Source organism: Coloeus monedula (genome assembly GCF_965178545.1).
Source record: "Coloeus monedula genome assembly, chromosome: 4".
Taxonomy (NCBI): Eukaryota; Metazoa; Chordata; class Aves; order Passeriformes; family Corvidae; genus Coloeus; species Coloeus monedula.
In genome coordinates, this window is record NC_138784.1 from 16,762,129 (window position 1) to 16,783,735 (window position 21,607).

At 46.6% G+C, this 21,607-nt stretch overlaps 2 protein-coding genes across 2 annotated transcripts; one reads left to right on the top strand and one right to left on the bottom strand.

Annotated features, from left to right (window-relative positions):
- Positions 1 to 367: 367 nt before the first annotated feature.
- On the top strand, positions 368 to 9,041 carry ADCK2 (aarF domain containing kinase 2; the record flags this gene model as incomplete). The annotated part of the gene is made up of 8 exons (XM_082280627.1): positions 368 to 1,297; positions 1,975 to 2,121; positions 3,631 to 3,759; positions 4,411 to 4,506; positions 6,319 to 6,570; positions 7,391 to 7,519; positions 7,633 to 7,686; positions 8,271 to 9,041. 8 exons carry the CDS (start codon positions 368 to 370, stop codon positions 8,412 to 8,414), a joined length of 1,881 nt encoding a protein of 626 aa, XP_082136753.1. The 3' UTR covers positions 8,415 to 9,041.
- A 1,172-nt stretch (positions 9,042 to 10,213) lies between these two features.
- LOC309572733 (uncharacterized protein) lies at positions 10,214 to 21,401 on the bottom strand (the record flags this gene model as incomplete). The annotated part of the gene is made up of 9 exons (XM_082281173.1): positions 10,214 to 11,322; positions 12,108 to 12,357; positions 12,797 to 12,960; positions 14,536 to 14,780; positions 15,919 to 16,060; positions 16,963 to 17,177; positions 18,068 to 18,296; positions 19,408 to 19,499; positions 21,263 to 21,401. 9 exons carry the CDS (start codon positions 21,399 to 21,401, stop codon positions 11,098 to 11,100), a joined length of 1,701 nt encoding a protein of 566 aa, XP_082137299.1. The 3' UTR covers positions 10,214 to 11,097.
- Positions 21,402 to 21,607: the final 206 nt, after the last annotated feature.

Genomic DNA, 21,607 nt, shown 5'->3' on the forward strand with positions numbered 1-21,607 from the left:
CTGATGGGTCCCGTCCAGCTCAGCATATTCAATGTTTCTATGATTCAAAACAGACGGAGGTGTGAAGGCCCCGGCCCAAGCGCAGCCCCTTCCCGCCTGTCACCGTCCAGTACAGCCCAATCCCGAGGGGACGCTCCCGGTGCGGAGGGGACAGCTCGGGGACGCGCCTCCCTCGCGGCACTCGGCTGCCGCCCGCGTGCCCGCGCGTGAGCTCCCGCCAGGCTGCCGCTGCTGGCCCTTTAAGGGGCGGGGCGCCGCCGCGCTCTGGGGCGCTGATTGGCTGGGAGCGCCCCCCTCCCGCCCCCTGCTCGCGGCGGGGCCGGCGCGGGCGGTGGGTGCGCGCGCGGTGGTGGCGGGAGCGCGCGCGATGGTGGCCGGCGGCGCCGCGCGGCTGCTCCCGCTCCCGGTCCTCGCGCGCGCCGCCGCGGCCAGGATCAGGCCGGCGCTGCCCGGGCGGGCGGGAGCGGGGCGCTCCGGGCTGCGCGCCGGGCGCTGGGGCGCCCTGGCCTTGGCCGTGCCCGCGGCCGTACCCGCTGGGACCGGCTGGAAGGAGAGGCCGGGGCAGCGCGGCCCGGCGTGGGCGGCGGAGCGCGGCGCGGAGCGGCCGCCCCGGGGGCTGCTGCGGCGCTTGGGGCTGGTGCTGCGGCTGGGTGTCCGCGCCTGCGGGCTCCTGCTGCGCTTCGGGCCGCTGCTGCTGCTCTACCCGCTGAGCCGCCTGTGGCCCGGCATGGGCGCGCGATGGCTGCGGCTGCTGCGCCGGGCGGCCGAGGCTGCCGGCCCCACGTGTGTCAAGCTGGGCCAGTGGGCTAGCACCCGCAGGGACCTCTTCTCCGAGGCCTTCTGTGACGAGTTTTCCAAGCTGCACGTCGAGGTGAGCCCGCACCCATGGGGCCACACCGACGAGCTCTTGAGGAAGGCCTTTGGTGAGGACTGGATGGGCATCCTCAAGTTCCAGAGCCGGGAGCCGGTCGGCTCGGGCTGCGTTGCCCAGGTGTATAAAGCCTATGCTGACCTCGCTGCTATTGCTGGCTCCCGGGCCAAGGAGCTGGAGCAACACTCGGAGTTCAGGTCCGCCTTTGAAGCGTGGGAAGTGTCAGGCTTAAGAGGCCTCCTCGGGTGGCTGAGAAAGAGGAAGAGCAAGGAGATACGGGATGAGAGGAGCAGGGAGGAACTGAGTTCTGCAGACTGCTCCCAGGGAAGTCCTGTGAGTAAGATGTCCCTTATGGAGCAGATGGCCAAGCCGCTCCTGAATGCAAATCCTTCATCAGCCAGACATCTCATGCCCGTAGCCATTAAAGTAAGTCATGTGCCTGAATGGTAGGTGTAATGAAACGGAGTGTGCTGGTTGAGGTCCGTCAGATTTTAATTCCCATGGAGAGGAGTAGCTGGCTAGGGCCAGGTAGAACAAGAAGGGATGCTGTCTCTCTTGGTGTCCTTTCTCAGGGCTTTTGTTCCAGCCAGCCACAATCCACACTTGCAGTGGCCCCAGCTTTTCCCAAACGGAGAGCTCAAGATTTGATGTGCCATGTGGGTACTAGGAATGGCTACAAGGGCCCAATTTACATTAAAAGAATTAATATTAAGGTTGCTTGCACCTTCCAGAGACTGATCCCCTTTCTCACATGAAGAAATCTGGAACATGTAAGTGCTTTCAATACAAAGTTTATTTCAAGAAACCTTCTATTTGAGCAGCTTCAAATACTAGTCAAGGACAGGGCAAGAGACTGAAAGTGGTGGAAAATGTCTTTGTGTGAGACTGTAGTCTCCACCATAGATACATTGCATTTGGCAATGATAAAATGTTTCTCTACAACCTAATCAATGGCAAAATATGAATTCTTCTGAGGACTAGCCGAGGAAGCTGGTTGGCTCCCAGTCTAACAACCTGGGTTCTGTGTATTTGAAATGTATCACTTGAGCTCATTGCACGGAGCATCTGGGGGATTAATGTTGCCACTGCTCATTCTTGTGCAGGTCCTGCACCCTGGGCTGGTCCAGCAAGTGCAGATGGATCTGCTTCTCATGAAGATGGGCAGCCGCATCATTGGACTTCTCCCTGGGTTCAAGTGGCTCAGTTTGACAGAGATTGTGGAGGAGTTTGAGAAGCTTATGATGCAGCAGGTATGTGCCATGTCATGGTCCCCAGCTACTGAAACAAAACTGCCCTTTGTCTTGCTACTGGCTGGCTCTAACTGTTCACACCACTACATTTTAAATGGTTAGATGAAGGGCTGGCTTGTTCTTTACTTCTGTTCTTCAGTCTAATCAAATCACATAACGTTACTGTAAGAAAGCTGATACGCTCACAAAGTAGAAAAGCAATGAAAAAGCAGTTTTTATTCGATCTAAAAATATTTTTTAGACTTTGAAAATAATTTTTAGACTTTGAATGTGTTTTCTAGTGGACAGCCTGAACAGCTAACTAGCCATAGACACAGTCCTTCTTGCAGCATTGTGAAAGGTGAGCACATGTCCTTAAGAAAATAACCTATCCAAGCAAGTGGTCAGGCATGTGGGTTTTTTTCTATAATTCTACATATATGTTTGCAATCTGTACTCACTAGTCATGTTTGTTAGCACTGATATATATCTATAGAGGCATAAATACTATGTTTTTACATAAGTTAATAACACATTCTATTTTGTATTATCAGACTCCCAGTGTCATTAAAATTTTGCACACAGATCTGAAAACATCCTGATTTGCTAATGTCTTCTAAAAAGACACAGTCCTGAAACATTGCTGCTATCAAACTGACAAAGATCTTACTGCAGGCTTAATTAGGCTTACATTTCTATAAAATGAGCCATTATCTGCTAATTTCATTTTTGTGTCTGGATTGCAGAGTCTGAAGTCTGTAACAAGCTTCTGGAAGTCTAGTTATTTTCTACAATTGCAAAACCTCTACACAGTAAATCCATGCTGGGAACTGTTGACTGGGGTTAGATGTGACTCGAGGTCATTTGTACCAGTTCGGCAGAGCTTGGGTGGATGTGCAGAACACTGAGGGTTAGAAGAACATTGTAGCTTTTTTGCTTTGAGTGAACAGGAAGTATTCCTGGGATATTCCCCAGTGCCAGACAAGGGAGGTGAGGTAAGGTTATCCTTCCTCCTTGAGCAGCAGCAGACAGTAGGAGAGATGCCCTTGTGTCAAGACACTGGATCACTGAAGAACCAGGGCCTGGACTTGGCATAGTGGATTATTTTGTACATGTTACATTAAATTTCTTCCTGCTATGGCTGCCTCTCTGTCAAGTGAGGTTGGGGCTGCAGTTCTTTTGTCTGCCTGCCCAGCTATTTGGACAGCAAGCTTCAGTTCAGGATAGGATTCAGTTCAGGATCTTGTTGTATCCTTGAATATAATATGTTCCTGCTCTATTTTGAGACACCATGCCTCTAGTAAGGCTCCCCTATTTCAAAGGTGTTGGGTTGTGGAGCACCCATTACCTAGTCTGCTCCTCTTCCATCAGGGAAGCTATAAGCTTGTAAGAAGCACCACTCTTATTTTGTTTCCATTCTGTCTTTCTGACTAGTTCTGTTGGTATGGAGTATTGCACCTCACACAGGATCCTGAAGATCTAATCCTAGTTGATCTAATTTCCAACCTGCTTTTCTATTTCTCCCTTGAGATTGACTTACGCTACGAAGCCAGAAATCTGGAGCGCTTCCGACAAAATTTCCTAGATGTCGATTTTGTGAAGTTTCCAACTCCCCTTTGGCCCTTGGTAACAGCAGATGTTCTAGTGGAAACATTTGAGGTAAGAATTGCAGGGTCTGGGAGCGATGGTTGCAGTGAGAAGGCCCCAAGGAGAACATGGCAAGGAAGTGGTTTTTTGAGAAGGAGGGATTGGAGGCAGAAGGATGCTTTTTTAACGGCCTAAGGAGATTTATGTCCTTAGTGTCTATTCCACTCTTTTTGTTTGCAAGCGGTGGATCCCAGAAGACAGGTAGCAGACAATTCCATATAGAAGTGAACACTTGGCCTGAAGCCAAGCAGACCAGCAGTGTGTCCAGCCACCATGTGCTTGTCTGTGCTTTGCAAACCAACACCACACTTCACCTCTCCTCTCTGGTGGGTCAAAGCAAGGAGCTCAGCAATCTGACACTTTCTGATTCTTGCCTCACTTCCCTTGTGGATGTTTGAGTCACAGACCAAAGCTACTCTCAGGCTTAATTTTCCTGCATGTCATCCTGACAAGGGTGTTTCTGGCCCTGGAATATTGTCTGTCTTTCCAAGGAACAAACCCTTGGTTCTCTCACATTCTCCATCACGCTAGGTACAGCCTCTCTCTGGCCAGTCCTTTGTAGGGTACTGTTATCACCTTCCCTGAACTCTTGGCACCCAGGTAAAGGTGTGTTTGAAGGTGGGATGCAGGGGGTGTTTGACCCCAGCTCTGTCTCTGTTTCAGGAGAGTGAGCCCATTTCGCGCTACCTGCACGTGGAGATTGGCACAGAGCTGCGGCAGAGACTGGCCAAGATGGGCATGGACATGCTGCTAAAGATGGTAGGCACTTGGCTGGGGCTGCAAGTGAAGGTTGTTTTCCTGCAGAAGCTATTCAGTTTGGGTAAGACAATGGAGCTGAAGAGAGAACCCATTTGCTTCCTACCTGTACCTGGTCTGTGTAAAGCCTGGGCTGGATACACCCCTGCTCAGGCTCTGACACAGGGCTCTGTCACTACTGTCTGCCTGCACACAGTAGGACTGACCTGTGCACCTTGGTCAGCCTTTGCTTAGGACACCCACTAATCCGTTCAATGAATATTCACATATTGCCCAAGTACCTTGCACTAATAAAGTGCAACATTATTAGCAAATGTCATGTGCTCTGCAGAGATCATGGATGTGACTCAGAGGGAAATCAGTGAGCTGGTTTCTTCATTTATCAACTCCTCTAAAACTGCGTTTTTGTAAGGGAGAACTAAATCTGGAGTAAAGAAAACAAACCTGGCTGATTCAGCTTCTGGCTATCTAGTTCTTCTGTATGTGAAATAATCCCAAATGATCTAGAAAGGAGTGTTGAGAGTGTGGTATCTCTTGTGAGGAGCCAGGAGAACCAGCAGGGAAGAGTTGCAAAAGCTCCTGACAATACTGAGTGAGTGGGCAGTGTGTGTCAGATGAAATGCTGCTGCTAACTGCAGCATTGTGCTAGGGCAGCAGTGAACCTCCAGTTCTGGCTCCATGTAGTATGACAGGCTCTGAAATAGCTTTTACCACTCAGAAAAGCAATGATGGGACTAGAATAGTTTTATGCTAAGATTGGTTTCAAATTTTAGGAGTAGGAAAGAATTAAAGAGCAAAGAAACAACATTATATCTGGAAGTAAAACAAATACCTCTTCTTGAGTACTCTGCAGTTCTAGTCCCTCGCTGTCCAGGACCCTCCATTTCAAGGGCTGTAGCAGAACTAAAAGAGGTGCAGAGGAAGGCAGATAGGATGATTACTCATGTGGAATGGCTTCCATACCAGAATGGTGAAATAATTTGGACTCTTAACTCTGGAAAGCAGAAAGATGAGTAGCTTATGACAGAGATTATACAGTCATGAGTGCACGAGAATGAATATGGATCTATTGTGTACAGCTTCTCCATGAGGAGGACATAAAATTAGCAGAAGTAATATTTTTCAGAGAACACCAAATTTTTTTTTTTTTTCACACAGCTCCAATTTTTTACATGGCAGTTGAACAAATTCATAGGAGAAATCAATGAAATACAAAGAAACTCCTTGGGGCAAGAAGTCCTGCAGTCCCAGGCTGCCAGGAGGGTTGGAGGGGGGGAAGTACTGTTTTGTTCTTGTCCTCTTGCCACTCCTTTCTGGTACTAAGTGCTAACAGAGTCAGAGAAGAGCTACACAGATTTATTTCCTCTTCTCTTGTTTTCCTTACTTTTCAATACAGTTGTAATGTGGGTTGGTGTCCTGCACTGAGCAAACTTAACCATTCACTGTAACCTTTGCCACTGAATGGCAAATGGCCTATTCTTACTGCATTACTCTTTGCTAAGGCCCACCAGTGTGCCCTAATTTAGGGCTAATTGCCAAAGGGCACTGCCATTCCCTGCTGTGACTCCTGGCTGTCCTACTGGCCTCTAACAAACACACTGGATTGCTTCATGCAGCTCTGCTGACTCCCTGAGTACTTGTCACCAGAGCTGGCCTCCAGCAGAATCCACCTGCTGTGGTGCTGCCAAGGTTGATGCCCCATCATTGGTAATGACAGAGAACAGACCACAAACAAGTCTCTGCTGTTTGCCTGGGGGCTTTGGTGTGGGCAGGTTTGCTTGGAACGAGCTGCTCTCAGAGTTACCTGTCCTCCAGATCTTTGTTGACAACTTTGTCCACGCTGACCTGCACCCTGGGAACATCCTGGTTCAAGGCACGGCCTGGCTGGGCAGCCCCCGCCCAGAGCAGGTGGCCGTGGTGGACCTGTGTGACACCCTGGTGCTGGAAGTGCGGCCGCCCCCGCGGCAGCTGCGCCTGGTGCTGCTGGATGCTGGGATCGTGGCCGAGCTGCAGAGCGCCGACATGCAGAACTTCCGTGCCGTGTTCACAGCTGTGGTCCAGGGCCAGGTGAGGCCCCTCGGGCATGGGGCTGGGAAATCTGACAGCCAGAGTGAGAGTTTTCTCTCCATTTCCCCTTAAAGTGCTAAGAGGAGCAAGAAGGCTTGCTAGCATCTTATCCCCAACCAGAGGGAGAAGATGTTCAGCTACAGCAGGGAGGCCGCCAGAGTAGAGCAATTTCAGGGCCCCAGGAACTAGAAGGTGCTAAATGGGAAGCACTGCCTGGCACTTCCTGGTTAGGAGGGCTTCCGCTGCAAGTTATGAATGCCTGGGAGCCACTCTTGCAGAATCTGACAGGTTTTGCTAGAGAAGAGGAGGGAATGGGTTAATATCTTATTCTGCCACACATAGTGTTCCCCTCTGCAGCCTTGCTGCTGGAAGGCCCACTATGCCTTCCTCCATTGTGTCAGTATCTGTAGAGAGAGGAAGCAAAACGGGTGTGTGTGTGTGGCGGGGGTCTGACCCCTGCTAAGTTCCTCCATGTAAGGGGAACTACTTTATCGTCCTGCCCACTTGAAACACACTGTCAGATGGACTAGAGAACCCAGTGCGCGTGTCTCCTGCTCATTCTGAGAACAAGCATTGTGCTCCTACTTGCCTGTCGCTGTCTCTCAGCTGCAGGGTGAGGGGCTCGCTAACAGACCTCAAGAGGGACACATTTTGTCTTGGTCTGCTGAAGCATGCCAAGGAGTCCATGCTAAACCCTGTGTCCATGCCCATCCTGTGCTGCCAGAGGCACTTCTCAGCTACTAAAAGCAAGAACTGCAAGCATCTGATTGCAAGTCACCAGTGAGCAAGTTCTAATTGTGCTTTTCAACTTGTTTCTCAGGGGGAGAGGGTGGCAGAGCTGATCCTCCACCACGCCCGTGCCAACCAGTGCCAGGACATCGAGCAGTTCAAGGCTGAGATGGCAGAACTTGTGACCAAGTTCCGGGGGAACACCATTGCCTTGGGAAAGGCAAGTGCACAATGTCACATCCTCACCTACCTGCAATTCAGTGCAATGTGGCACTGAAAACTGAAACAAAAGGGTTTTTTGATCAGCTGTTGAATTCTCCTTGTGTATTCCAGCTTCAGGTGGGAAATCTCCTCTCGAGTGTCTTCAAACTATTGATGACCCATAAGGTGAGGTCCTGTCACTGTCTGCCTTTAATAGCTGCAAGTTCATCTCAGGAGGGAGAACTGCTGGGAACATGACAGGCTAACAAGGAGGGGGACTGACTTCTGAAACAAACTGCTAGGAGAGGAACTGCTGGAGTGCATCCAGGTGTTGCAGGCATGGTGTTTCTCAGGTTTTATACACATTCTGCCAAGCCAAATTTCTGTTTTGTTGGGTTTTTTTTTTGGTCTCAATACTTCATTTAATGGTTGATATTGTTTACCAAAAGGAGTATTTTTGTAACACGTAGTTTTTCCTATCTTTTTTATAGTCCCTTAGACTATAGATACCTCCTTAAAACTGATTACTTGGGGGACAAGTTTCCACAGTTGCAAACAACTTTGGAAATCAAGAGACCTAGAGGTGAGAAGGTTGTCAGCCACAGGGCTTCAGAGTCCAACTGGTGGAGTTACATTATAGTTTCAGGTGTGCAAATGCTCTCCCCAGCCTCTTCCCTTCCCTCTCAGCTTAGGCAGAGCTGGTACCTTGGTTGAAGGGGTACAGAAGAAAAGAAGGTCCATTGAGTCCATTCAGTCTGTTGTGGTTCTAGGTGAAGCTCGAGAGCAATTTTGCTTCCATCATCTTTGCCATCATGGTTCTGGAAGGACTAGGACGTTCACTGGACCCTGAACTGGACATCCTGGAAGCAGCTAAGCCACTGCTCATCAAAACTGCAGCTTCTGCCCTCAAATAGACTCTTGTCACTGCTGCCCTCTCCCTGTGGGGGATACCTGTGCTGCCTGTGAGCTGACACAGAGCGAAGCTGAAGGGGAGACGTCACGTGTACCCCAGGGCGATGCTGTGTAGTGGCTGCTCTCCACTAATGCTGCCTTCAGTCATTTCAGCCAAGCACCAGCCGTGGGATGATCCATGAAAGTTCTATTCCAGAAAGCAGGACTAATTTGCACAACTGGACATTTCCCACTCATTGCACAGTTCTAAGAGATAATGCGCTCTGGTAGTTTTTAAAAACATCTTCAAAAAGATGTTCATCGATCAAGTCTGTTTTAAAATATACCAGGTTAAATATTTAATTTACTGACTTATCTGTCACTATGGTATGAAAAATGATGTTCTAGCACCACCTAAGCAACAAATTCAGGCTGAAAAAAGCCAATAATCCTGTTTGTCTTTTGTACTTCTAACTTCTACTTTTATTGTAGAAGTGTCCTAACATCCTGCATGTAGTGGTCTGTTCTTAGTCATTTTGGATGACAAAAACAGACTACTTCAATTTTTGTTCAAACTTCTGTACTCTAGTACACTATGATAGGAGTTGGAATTATAAACAGCATAATAAAATACCTACCTAGGCAGAAAAATCTAATTCCGTAATAAAAAAACAAATTCTGGGAATATTTGTCCTGGTCTTAATTTTTCTGTTTCTGAAACTTAAGAGGTTTTTTTTCTCCCCTCTGTGTGATTTTCTCTACTACCCTCCCTGGTTTCACTCTGCTCAAAACCTTAACTGATATGCAGATACTTAGGGTTTTTTCCCAGCAGTTTTCAAACCAGAGTCCAAGCATTTTCCTACTGGATCAAAACCACATTGCAAATGTTTAAAATCAAAGCCAGCAGAAGAACTGGATTATACGTGGCATTTACAGTCAGTTATTTTAATAGCAGTATTAAAATTATTTTATGGCTGCATTTTAATAGTGAGAAGTAGAGTCCATGAATGATTGGAAATAGTGTGGTACTAAATATATTCCCAGATCTACCCTGTGTGAAATAGCAGTAGAGCAGGGTCTCTGCAGTGGTCTGTTCTCAGGTGGTTAAGCAATGAAGAGAAAGTACATAAGCAGACAATCTGCTGTTTTATGGTGATTATAAAGTAATGATTAATAGCACATAAATGAAGTCTGAAAAATAAGTTTAGATTCAGCTCAGTATATTTCATATACTTTCCTTTAATCACTGCATATTCCATTTCCAAGTGCATAAGGATAAAAGCAGGAGTAGAGTTTAACACCTTTTAAGTTTTAGGCTTATTTCTTTAAGTCTAGTTAGAGTCATGAGCAGGCATCGTCCCAACTAGCACAGGATTTTAAGTAAAAGAACTCAAACAAGAAGAGAAGCAAGCAAACCCCCAAACATTACCCTAAAGAAAATCTCCATGTGCCACCAGCACCCACATTCCCTCAGTAGGGTGCGTGCCAGGTCTGGGGCACAACCATCCATGTTTTTGCTGAGCAAATTCCAGCCAACTTTTCCAGACAGTCAACAGAGTGGAAACTGTTCCAAATAATGGGATTTCATGTCTAAAATGCAAAACTGTGCCTCACATGTAGTTTCCATAATCTGATGCAAGTTATATTTTTTTCAGACCTTAACTCTGACATTCTGTTTGTTAAAGCCTTCACCATATATTTAGGTTCATCTTTCCTTTAAGCAAAAATCTGAGGATGGCTCATGCACATTATGGATCCTAAAGTTTAAAAATACCCATTTTAGCTATTAAGGCCTCAGAGTAGTTTGTAAACATCTGGATGAGAGACTTAACTTTGTCTTTTTAGGGAAAAGCTGAAGGCATAGCCTCTCCATTATCCCTGGAGGAATGCAGTCTGACACTGCTAGGAAACTGCTGGCCATTCAGAAGATTTGGCAGGATTTCAAACGAGCTCCCTTTTACAAGTTTTCTTAATTTTACTTTTTTCTTTTTTTTTTAAAGAAACTGCCATTATCACTGGTGCTATATTCTTGTAAGAGGCACAAATTTTTAAAATGTGCCAGAAAATGTGTATCATGTTTGTAAGTGTACACAGAATGTCCGGCAGAATTTAAATCCTGTATCCAGTTTGGTTCTAGGCATTACTTGAAACAAGGTATCACATAAATTGCATTTACCTTAGCATAATTCTGTGTAAAATAAAGGTATAGCTCTGACTGTTTCAGCAAATAAACTGTGCCATGTCCATTTTCCTTTCCTAAATACTCATCTGAAATTTCTGGTTATCCAGAGCTGATTAGAGCATTCCTTGAAACACAACCACTGTATTCAGTACCTCAGATGATGTGAGGAAGAGGGAGCACTTCAGGATGCAACCAGTATAACCTCCTCCTCCTCCTCTCTGGCACCTCTACTCACCACACTGTGATGCACTAGAAAACCCCTCCTTTCTAATGCAGAAAAGGACCTCTAGATGTGCCCTGCTGCTCCCTCTCAGGGGAGGGGAAAGCCAGTGACCCCAGAAAGGAAGGCAGGTGAAGGACAGAGCAGCGGAAGTGCACTCTGGCTGCAGTGAAAGGGAGATTCAAGACCTCTCCAGGAATCCTAATGCCACCTGTCACAACTCTGCCCTGGCACACTGACTCACCTGACAACACAGAGCAGCTCTGTGCCCTGCTCCAGGCCGCCCACCCACTGTGCGGCTTCCTTATGCGAGCAGGGATGCCCGGAGCAGCAAAAGGTTCTGTTCCCTGAGGTACTGCTGGAGGGCACGGAGTTTCTGGCCTTCTTTTTCCATCTTCAGACGGGAACTGTCTCTCCTCTGGAACACTCTCACTTTGGCAGCCTGGTGCTGGTTTTGCTGTTTATCCTGCTCCTGGGCTTCTTGTTCCAGCGCTTCCTGCCGTGACTGCATTCTGCTCCTCAGGAAGTCCTACATAAAGACATTGAAAACTGCACAGTCAGCCTTCATGCCAAATTTCATCCTCACTTTTCATGTCTGTGGTCCCCAGCATAAAAAGGACATGGACCTGCTGGAGTGAGTCCAGAGGAGGATCACAAAGATGCTCAGAGGGCTGGAGCACCACTGCTATGGAGACAGGCTGAGAGAGTTGGAGTTGTTCAGCCTGGAGAAGACTCCAGTGAGACCTTAGAGCACCTTCCAGTGCCTAAAGGGACTACAGTAGAGCTGGAGAGGGGCTTTTTACAAGGGCATGGAGTGATAGGACAAGGGGAAATAGCTTTAAGCTGAAAAAGAGTAGGTTTAGATTAGATATTAGGTATTCCTGTGAGGGTGGAAAGGCCCCGGCACAGGTTGCTCAGAGAAGTTGTGGATGCCCCATCCCTGGCAGGTTGGACAGGGGGTTCTGAGCAGCCTGCTCTAGTGGAAGGTGTCCCTGCCCATGGCAGGGGGTTGGGACTAGATGAATACAATCCAAATCATCCTACAATACTATGATTCTCACTAGTAGAAGTCAAAAATGGATATAATCTATGGAAATTCATTCCTTGCACGCAGAAAGACTCCTTTTATGGCACAGATAGGGAATTTTACTTTCCACCTTTCACCTTTATATATGTCAAAAAAATGTTACCCTTTTTTATCTCTAAATGATATAGTTACATTGGATGTAAAACAGGTGGAAGACAAATACTCCAGATAGTGATAATGCTGGAAACATGGCAGAAGAGGAAAATAACTTCTGGAATTGCCCTTACCAGCCTTTCTTTCTCTCGTTCACAGCTCCTTTCATTGCTTTCTGCTTTCAACTCCTCTCTCTGCAGATGCTTTGTCTTTAAGAACTGAAGTCTCTGCCTTGCCTTCCTCTCCTCCTCCTCTCGAAAGAAGGATTCCTTCCTGCTCCTCTCAGCCCCAGCAGCCTGGAGCAGTGCCATGTGCTGCAAAGCTCTCTCTTTGTGCTCCAGCTGTTTCTCCAGCCCTTGCAATGTTCTCTGACGTAATCGCTGCCTGTTTCCAAAACAAAATTTCTCAAATTTCTCATAAAGAAAGAGCAATAAAAAAAGAAAGACAGTGCATAAGACACAAAGCAGATATTCTGGCAATCCGTGCTCAGTTAATATTCCAGAACTCTTTGTTAGGTTAGGAGGATTAAACCTGTGTCCCAAACAGAGGTAGCAAAATCCCCAAATGGGCTGGTGCCTGATGTCAGCAGTTTTAGTCTGACAAGAGGATTAAAGGGAATTTGCCCTTGGAGATAATGCTGTGTACTCACTCCCTCACACCTCAAGCACCAATTTTATTCACATTAAGGAACCACTGTGACTCCTCTGCAAAGTCCAGAATAAGCACAACATGGGATGTGCAGGGACTGAAGGAGAGCAGCAGGGAGCAGATGCTACCAACCTTCCAACATTTAGCACACAAAGCAGTCAGTTCCCAGCATCACCTCTGGCTGTCCCTGCGCAGCTGGCGTCGGATGCCATCTGCCTCCTGCCGCTGCTCCCTCTTCAGCTGCCTCTGTTCCTCTTGCCACCTTTTGTGCTCAATCTTGGCTCTGTTGAAGTCCATCTCTTTCCACCTCTCCTGAGATGCAGCACTAAGGATTGATTTCTAAGATAAAAAAACCAAACTGACCCTTAGTCCCATCAGTATACTTTTCTAATGCAAACTGTAAACACACAAAACCAGAACAACCCAGTTCCAATGTCACTCCCGAGGCCTAGAAGCTATAAAGGCTCACAAATACTGCAGTGTTGATTCCTATCAATTAAAAAGCTGAGAATGATGCTAAAACCTGTAGAAAACATTAGGCTTAACCAACAAAGAGGCACCTGAAATCCAGTTTTAAGAGTTCTCCATAGGTCAGTAGGCTGTGCTGTTCTGGTGTTGAGCCAATGCTTAAAACTCCCTAGTCTTTGGGTCAACTTCTGGACTGGATGGAAAATCCAGGTTTGGACCACAAAACATACTATATATTCCTTACTAGATTTTATTAGCAAAAGAAATACCTGCCCCCCTCTGGCCAAACCCAGAACATTCCCGGAGCTCTCTGCAGGTGGTCCAACTCTTCAGCTCCTGTTGGGTGAGATTTCTACCAATGCTCCAGCAGTCTTTGTGTTTTCTTCAGTCGTACCTTCATTCCAATGCTGTAGTGCTGCTGATTTGTGTTTTTAAATGCGCTGTTCCATGTACAGAGATGAAGGAGCACCTACAAGGCCTCTTTTCACAGCCACAGTGAAATACTTGTTTTTGTACTCCCTACAGTGCCCTTTATGAGGGACGTGCAAGTAAACTGTAACTTCAGACGTGTATTCCAGTTTACATTGCTAGAGCTGTTTGGGGTTGGAACAAAGTTCCCCCAAAATATTTTCCTCTGTCAAATGCATCCTCCTTCCTCCTATTCCCAGGTGCAGTTAGCATGCACCTGATATCAGCTGCTGCTCTGCAAACAGAATGTCTCCTTCCAGTGCTTTCCTGAGGACAACTCGAATACCACAAGCTGGAAAACACTACAGGACTTTCAAATAATGCTCCTGCCAGTCCTACACAGCATTTTGACTGGTTTCCCTTAACACATTGATCTGCATGGCTTCCCAGGGGCTGTAAACAGCTTTGTTCTCCAGTGTATTGCTAGTCTTAGCAAAAAAAATGTACCTTGTGGGCGTTTGTGTTTAATGACCCACACAAGGAGAGATCAAAGAAAGAATCAAAGGTGTTTACAGGTGGGAGGTGAAAAAATGATGTTTTCCAGCAGGTAAAGTACTCGTCTAAGGATCGAGACTTCTAGTTCCACCCCTGCCCTAACATGCACTCTTTGCTATGGGACTCAGATGACTACCTAAACTTTCTCTTTTTTTGCTTTCAGTATCTGTAAAAGAGAAACAATTTTTTTTGCTATCTAGTAGAGCTGGCTGAGAAGTTTAGTTAGAAAAGATTAGATCTAACTTAAAAAAACATTCTGCCAAAAGTGCTGAGCAAAACTACCACAAGTGCCCTGTCCTGTACAACATGGGTTCCCAAGTGGAGTCCTTAAATTTCTATTTATGCATAACCATTATTCTACACAGGCATCATTTTTGTTGCAGCAAAAACCTTTGTGAAAGATCAAAGGAGAGAACACTCTCACATGACATAAACAAATCTCCTCATCCTAAGAACTAAATCTGGTTTGGACCAAATACTCACTGTGATGCTTTTGTCTTTTAGAAGATTTGGGAGATGTGTGCATCTCCCAGCCCGCCGGTTGGTGGTACTGTGTGGTCTCTGCACACAAAGGGCTGATCTGATGGTCAGGCTGTCTTTCTCCAGTGATTGATTCACTTGGGCAAAGAAGCTCTGGCGCCTAAAAGGAACCAAAGCACTGCTTCCCACGGAAGGGCTCCTCTGGGAATGCTGGACTGGAGCTTCTGCCACTTGGGACTCAAAAAGGCCTTTCAAATAAATTAGGACAAGGACACATGAGAATATAGGAAGCTTATAAAAAGAAAGCAAATTAAAAGAACAAAAGGTCTGCTCATATAAAATATATCCGAGCAAGGATTTTGTAACATTTTCCTCTGAGGTAGTGGGACATTTTTTAGTCTCCACAAAAGAGGTTCCAGCTTTCCAGAAACAAGCTTGCAATTGCATTTAGGCATGAGTTTTGCCTGGGAAGACGAGATCACCAACTCTTCTTACAGCTTCTCTGATTAAAGGATTCTTTACGTGGTACCTCACAGCAGGCACGAGCTGCTCTGAGACAAGTGAAAATGGTAAGTCTTTTGATAGGGCAAAGCCTGAGCTCTACATCCTGCTGAGAGACAGGAGACATTAGCATGGGCACAACCCTGCTAACGCAGCTTTTGGGTAACTCAGAACATGAGCAGAGTTTGCTCACACCTTTCTGCTAAAGACAGGGCAGACCTGAGTGGCAGCTGTTGCATGGAACACCAGCTGGGAGGAAATATGCATTTCTGCTTGACCTTTCATTCTCTCTCTTCCAGCAGTGCCACAAAGCAGTAACAGAGAAAGCTTTAGGCTTTCAGAATCCTCTCTTAGATCCTGCAAGTGTCACAAAGCTGAGAGAACAGCAATAAATTGATTAAAATCATGATCCAGCCCCTTTTGGCTGTTAAGGGAACAAATTTTACTCAGTGCCGTTACAAAGCAGTAATTTTTAGCACAGGTAAGAGGGTTGTTCTGCAGAACAGTTCTGGTGAGATCTTGTTGCTATACACAGTCATACTTAATGTTACATATTAAGTTTTAAAGGATTTTTTTATTTATACTGAGCTCTATGACATAAGTTAAGACACCCCAAAAGCTACTGCAGTAGCTGAGCTGTAAAACCCAAAATTCCCAACTTCCATCTGAAAATTCTTTCACCTTGAGAAGAAGATGGATAATTTCTCAAGCCATAGCACCATTAATATCTACATATAAAGATACTACATAATGGTGCTATGGCATTATGGTATTTTCTTTTGAAGCACCAAGAATTATGGTAACAGATCTTATACCTGATGCCATCCTGCACTGATATTATGTGCTAAGTCTTATGTTTGGGTGAAAGAGCTACAGTTCCAATACCATGCTCATGTTCAAAATTAGCTTCAGTTCCAGTATCTTGCTGTCTGCTCTCTGCTGCTTCCTTGTGATCTGTCTCCAATAACCAGCTGTCTGTGTTGACAGCAGCATCAACCATAGCATGAACCATCTCCCTCTGAGGGCCCTAGAAATAACAAGAAATGCAATCATAATTCAGACCTGATAAGGAAAAGAATAGGTTCGTTTAATGAATTTACAGCATAAGATCTTAAGTTGTAACTGAAGTTTAAGAGAGAATGAAAAAAACCAAATTTTGGGGGACGTTCTTTATTAAAGAAACACCTCATAGGTAATTTCTGATCACTTCCTGAGTTTCTCTATGTCTTCAAATGACCTAAAGTACTTTGGGTCCAAACTGGTACAAAAGAGATCAGGCCAGAAGAGCTCTGGCTGAAAGACAGCACTGCTTCTGGCACATGCCAGAATTTGGATTCTAACCCTTGCAGAGCAATGGAGATAAGTGTGGCAGGAGCTGGTGCACATAAAGCTCCTCCTTACTGATCCTCACCCAGTGCCCTGCTCACAAGCACCAAAGCACTTGCTCAGGATTACATAAGCCTCTTGTGGTCCTTGACTGGGAAAGGGAACACCTCTAACAGGGTGGAGCAGTATCTTAATTGAATTATGCAAGAGACTGCCTTGGTTTGGAACAATCCTTACTGTAATCCTTATCCAGTGTCAAGTCTTCTGACACTTTTTCCTCTTTTGCCTTATCTCCTTCACACAGAAGCAGAATGGAGAGGAGCTGGGCTATGCAACAATTCTCATATTCTGCATCCGTGGAAGAGGTTCTAGAAGCCTGCTCCAGCCAGGGACAATGACAGATTATAGCTTGTACCCCAATCAAAGAATCAGAAAGACAGTGCAAAGTCTCTCCATTCTTTAGCAGGCATGCATAAGGACCAGGCCTTAAACCTCTAGTAACTGTTTGGTACCATGTGCAGTAAAGTTGAAGTAACAAAGCAGATATTTATACAAATAGCAGACCATATGGTATCAGAAGAACCAGGGTGAAGCACTGTTTACCTTCTCAGTTTCTATAACCTCATGGTCCTCCTCCAAACAAGACCAAACATCTTTCCCAACATCTTCTGTGACCAAACTCTTCTCTTCCTCTCTAGAAACACTTTCTGAAGATGAAATCCTCAATTCAGACAGTTCCTCTTCTATTTTCTTGCTGAGCTTTTCTTCAGTCAAACTTCCTCCTGGGATGAAGGCATTTTCCTGCTGCACTTTGCAGCCTGCAGGCCGTGTGGGTTCCCAGGCTCCAAGGCAGCACTGGGGAAGTGAGGTACATCCCCAGCTACACTTTGCACAGGGATGAGTAGAATACAGAGCCCCTGGGCAGCAATCTAGGTCCAGGTGACCCTGTCTGTAGTGCCCTGAGGCTCTGTAACCCGGTGTCACAAGGTATGGGTAATCCACACTTGAATCTACCACCATCTGCCTGGCTGCTAAGGGCATCTGCAGCTCCAGGATGATGCGTTCGCTTAAGGGCAGGGGAATCCTCAGAGCTTGGGCAGAAGACACCTCCTTAGTCTGCCCATTCCAGAAACTCACAAGCACTCCTCTTTCATTGTGTGCTGTGCATATTGGGGAAAAAAAAAACAACAAAGGCAAGTAATGTATTAGCAGCATGTCAGTCTGTGTGATTTATCTCCTAGAGAACAGGAGGTAAAAGTAATGACTTGTGTTTCAGACAGTTTTGTAACAACTTCCATGATTTTATTCTTTATAGGTTTAAAATTTGACTTTCTTCTGAATTTCCTGTGAGGAGACAGCAGATAGAAAAAATCTCACTGGTCACAGTGGGTGGGATTTTACCCTGAAATAGCTGGAAAGCAGACTAACAGATAATCAGGGGAATTTTTGCCTTGTGTTGGGAGGATGCTACCCCAACCCCTAACTTTTTAGGAAATTTTCACCCACGGAACAAAGCAAAGGTAAATTCTGCGAGCTGCGTTAACTCTGACCCTGAAAAAGTGGCTCAGTGCCAATGATAAAAACACGATGAAGAGAACCCAAGCAGCAGGAGGTCAATTATCCGTGCCAGAGCGTGTTCTCCTCCCAGCACAGTGACCAGCACCCATGGTGAGCCTAGTGCTGCTAAGAAAACCAGAACACCCAGTACCTAAAGGTGCCTCCTTGGTCTCCACAACCCTTAGCACAGTGCCAGGGCCAAAACGTTTGGCTGGAGCCTCCCATGGTGCCAAGACTCTGTCCCCTGGAGCAAGAGGCTGTCGCCGGGCATCTTCGTAGTGGAGAATGTCACAGAGAGGTGTTTCCTGCAGGCCGAGCTGGACCTTGCCCTTCAGAGCACGACTTTGGTCAAACTCAATTAAAAAGCCTTCCCTGGAGCCCTGCAAGAGTAAAACATGTGGTTTGCAAGGCAGACAGCTGGGTCCAATTAACAGCCAAGCTTAAGTGCTAAGAGGGAAGTGGCAGAAATCCCAGGAAGTGGAACATGACCTGGGGATGCAGCTTTCCTCCTCTACCAGGGCTTCACTGTACAGTGTCCATACCACTTTAAAAGTAAATAAAAAGCTGGGGCTTAAGGGGCTGACAGACTTTTTTCTTCCTTCCAGTTCCGACTTAGATTTTAGTAAGAACACAGTTAGCAAGCTAAGGCAGAACTCTACCAGGAAAACCTCTCATCAGAAAAAGGAGCCAAAAGAAAGTGTGTATGATGCAGTTCACTACAATCAGAAGGAAAACAAACAGTAAAAAGTCACAACTGTTATAAATTTAAATACTTTAACTGAAGCCTTCAGCAGTGGGTGAGGGCAAGATCTACTGCCAAAATCTCAGCCTTCTTTGCAGATCTTTGAGTGCACTTACACAGATAATGCTGTCAGCTCCTACTCCAGCTGATGCCACTCATGCCTGTAGCTGTCTCCATCTGTTCTACCCCACACTGGAGCTTACAGACATCCTCACCTATACTAGCACCAAAATTTATTTAACTAACCTGCAAAATGAACTTGATTTTTAAAGAAAACCTGCAGGGGGGATTTTCCATCTAGCATTCAAAATCATCTCTCGCAATTCCCAGAAATGCAGATGGAAAAGAATGAGGAAAGCTCTCAGTTTGGTAAAGAGGAAGTGGACCCTGGAGACAAATATTTTGGATTACTAGCTGCTGTTTAGCTAACCAACTCTGCTGCTATACTGGGCAAAAGTACACAATAGGGATAAGGGACCCATTTTGTCTGTCTCTGACTAAAACTCATTATAACTACAAAAATGGATTGATCTCCAGGCTGCTCTTACTTGCAGGGCTCCTCACAGCAAACAGCCAGTCAGCACCAGGTAACAGATGAAAATAGGATGTGCAGAGGCAACAGTGGCTATGAAGCACACGGTAACACTGGAGGGCCACCCCACAGAGAGGGCTTGGGACTGGTGAGGTATTGGAAGAACAGAGGAAAAACCATACATGCCCTCTCAGCCAAGTTCCCAATAAATGGTTACCTTCACCTCCTGGACAATGTGGCCCAGGTAGTAATAGCCATCAGTTTCTCTCCTTGCCAACACACGAGCTCCCCTCAGGATGCGGGAAGCCTCTGGGGACAAACCCATGAAATTCCTTTTGGTTGAGGATATCAAGGCCATGCAAAAGGGACATGGGTTCCATGCACAGACAGGACAGCTGTGGAAAACAAAAACACAAGAAGTAATGAAAACCTTGGCAACAGATACTCTGCAACTTACTGCAGTGAAAACAAACCAAATCAACGTGGAACACACCCCCCACCCTGCAATAACTATCTTAGTTTCCCAGCTTTTTCTTCTCTGCTTTTCCAGTGACCCATCTACAGATTATGAGCTTACTGTGTTACTGGACATCTTGGCAGCAGAGAGCCACAGGAATCTCTATCAGCTGTGTGACAGCACTGGACACGTGAGATGGACGTGGAGCTTACCTGGAAGGGGGAAGGAGGAGATGGAAGCAGAAAATGAGCATGATTTTTGAACACTTAAATCCTTAAACAGGAATATTGTTCATAAAGTTGAAATTTACTTTCACTTTATTACTTCTCTCTATAAATCTTCCACCATATCTTGTGGTACTATGCTGCTTATCTGTAAATTCATCACAAGTGGCTTTGATTTTGAGAAATTAAGTTCAGAAAGAAGAAATATTTAAAAAAAAGGTAAGAACTATATGATAAACCCCTCCTTGTGCTGCATCTGGTTTCTATTCAGCTGCTAGGGTACATAGCAGGGGTGGGCAGCCCGTGGCCACATGTGCACTGCTGCTGCTGCTTACACAGCTTCCAAGCTCCCCTGGCAAGCAAAGCTGAAAGGTCAATGAAAGGACCTGAAGTCAAGGAAGAGTGAAGAAGGTGGGGGCTGAATTTAGGGGGACAGAGCAGGTCAAAGCCAGCAGCAGAAATGTCTGGCCTGAGCAAGATGGGAAACCTGAGATGCTTGAGAACAAGGACACAGGGAACAGAATGCCAGGGACTGCAAGAAGGCAGAAAGACAAAATACAAGGCAGTTGGAAGGTGGAGCTGACAATAAAACTATGAACTTTATATCAAAGCATTCAGCTTTTATGGAAAACCATAAACTTGGTATGGAGCACCTTGAAAGCTTGCAACATGTTGGTGCACGTGGTAAGTAAAAACAGTGGTTGAATAGTTTGTTGCTATTCCCTGTAACCGGCTGCTGAAATTGCATTAGAGCTCTTACAAGGCTCAGAGGAGCAGGGAAATCAAAATCCTTTAACTACAAGGCCATTCACTGCTGTTTCAGCTGAGGATGTCAGGTGTTTGGGATGTTAGCAGACTGAGAAGATATTGTTACTTATTTAAAATGCCTTCAGGAGGGTCGCAGAAACTCTTCTTTGTGGAGTGTTATCCAATAAAGATTCAGGAGGAACTAACAAGTGTGGATTAATCTTACATTGGCATCATACCTTGTCAGGAGGAGTAGGGGGGTGTCTGATTCCTTGAAAGGATCCCCCTGATAGTCTGGCTACATTCTTCATTATTTTTTGCTTGCTTCTGAATGTCCCAGAAGGCATACCACATTGTACTACTGGATGCAACTGGTTCTCCACAAGAAGTTGGAAGAATTCCTCCGACCCTTGCTCTGGCACATGTCAGTGAACAGATCCAACCACCGGCAGGGTGGGTTTTCCATCATCCTCAAAGTGTTGCGGCTGAAACCAGGCTGCAGCTCCAGGAACACTGCCGAGTGAGCACTAACCGGGCAGGTGCACCGTTGTAACACCTGTGGGAGCTGCAAAAAGGGAAAGAAGAATAAAACCCTCTCAGGTGCGCGGGCCTTCGCTGAGGCGGGACAGGCGGGAATTCTGTACTGGGTGTTCCTACGCTGAGGCGTCGCCTCGGCGTTCCCGCTCCGGCCGCCGCCCCACAGAGCGGGAAGAGGCTCCGCCCCCGCCGCTTCCTTCGCGCCACCCCGGCCTGAGGGCGAGTCCCGCTCCCCGGCCCCGCCATGGCGCGCGTGCCCCGTTGCTGCGCAACCTGGGACAGCTCGGGCTGGGAAAGAGGGACGCGCTGCTCCTGTAGCCCCTTCCTTAAAGACCAGCAGCTGGAGCCGCCTTCTCCCCCCGCCCCCTAAAAGGAGCGGCTTGGCTGAGGAGGTCGCCCCGCTCTGCGCCCCTCCTGGGCGACGCCAACTTTTGGGAGAACTCACGGAGAAC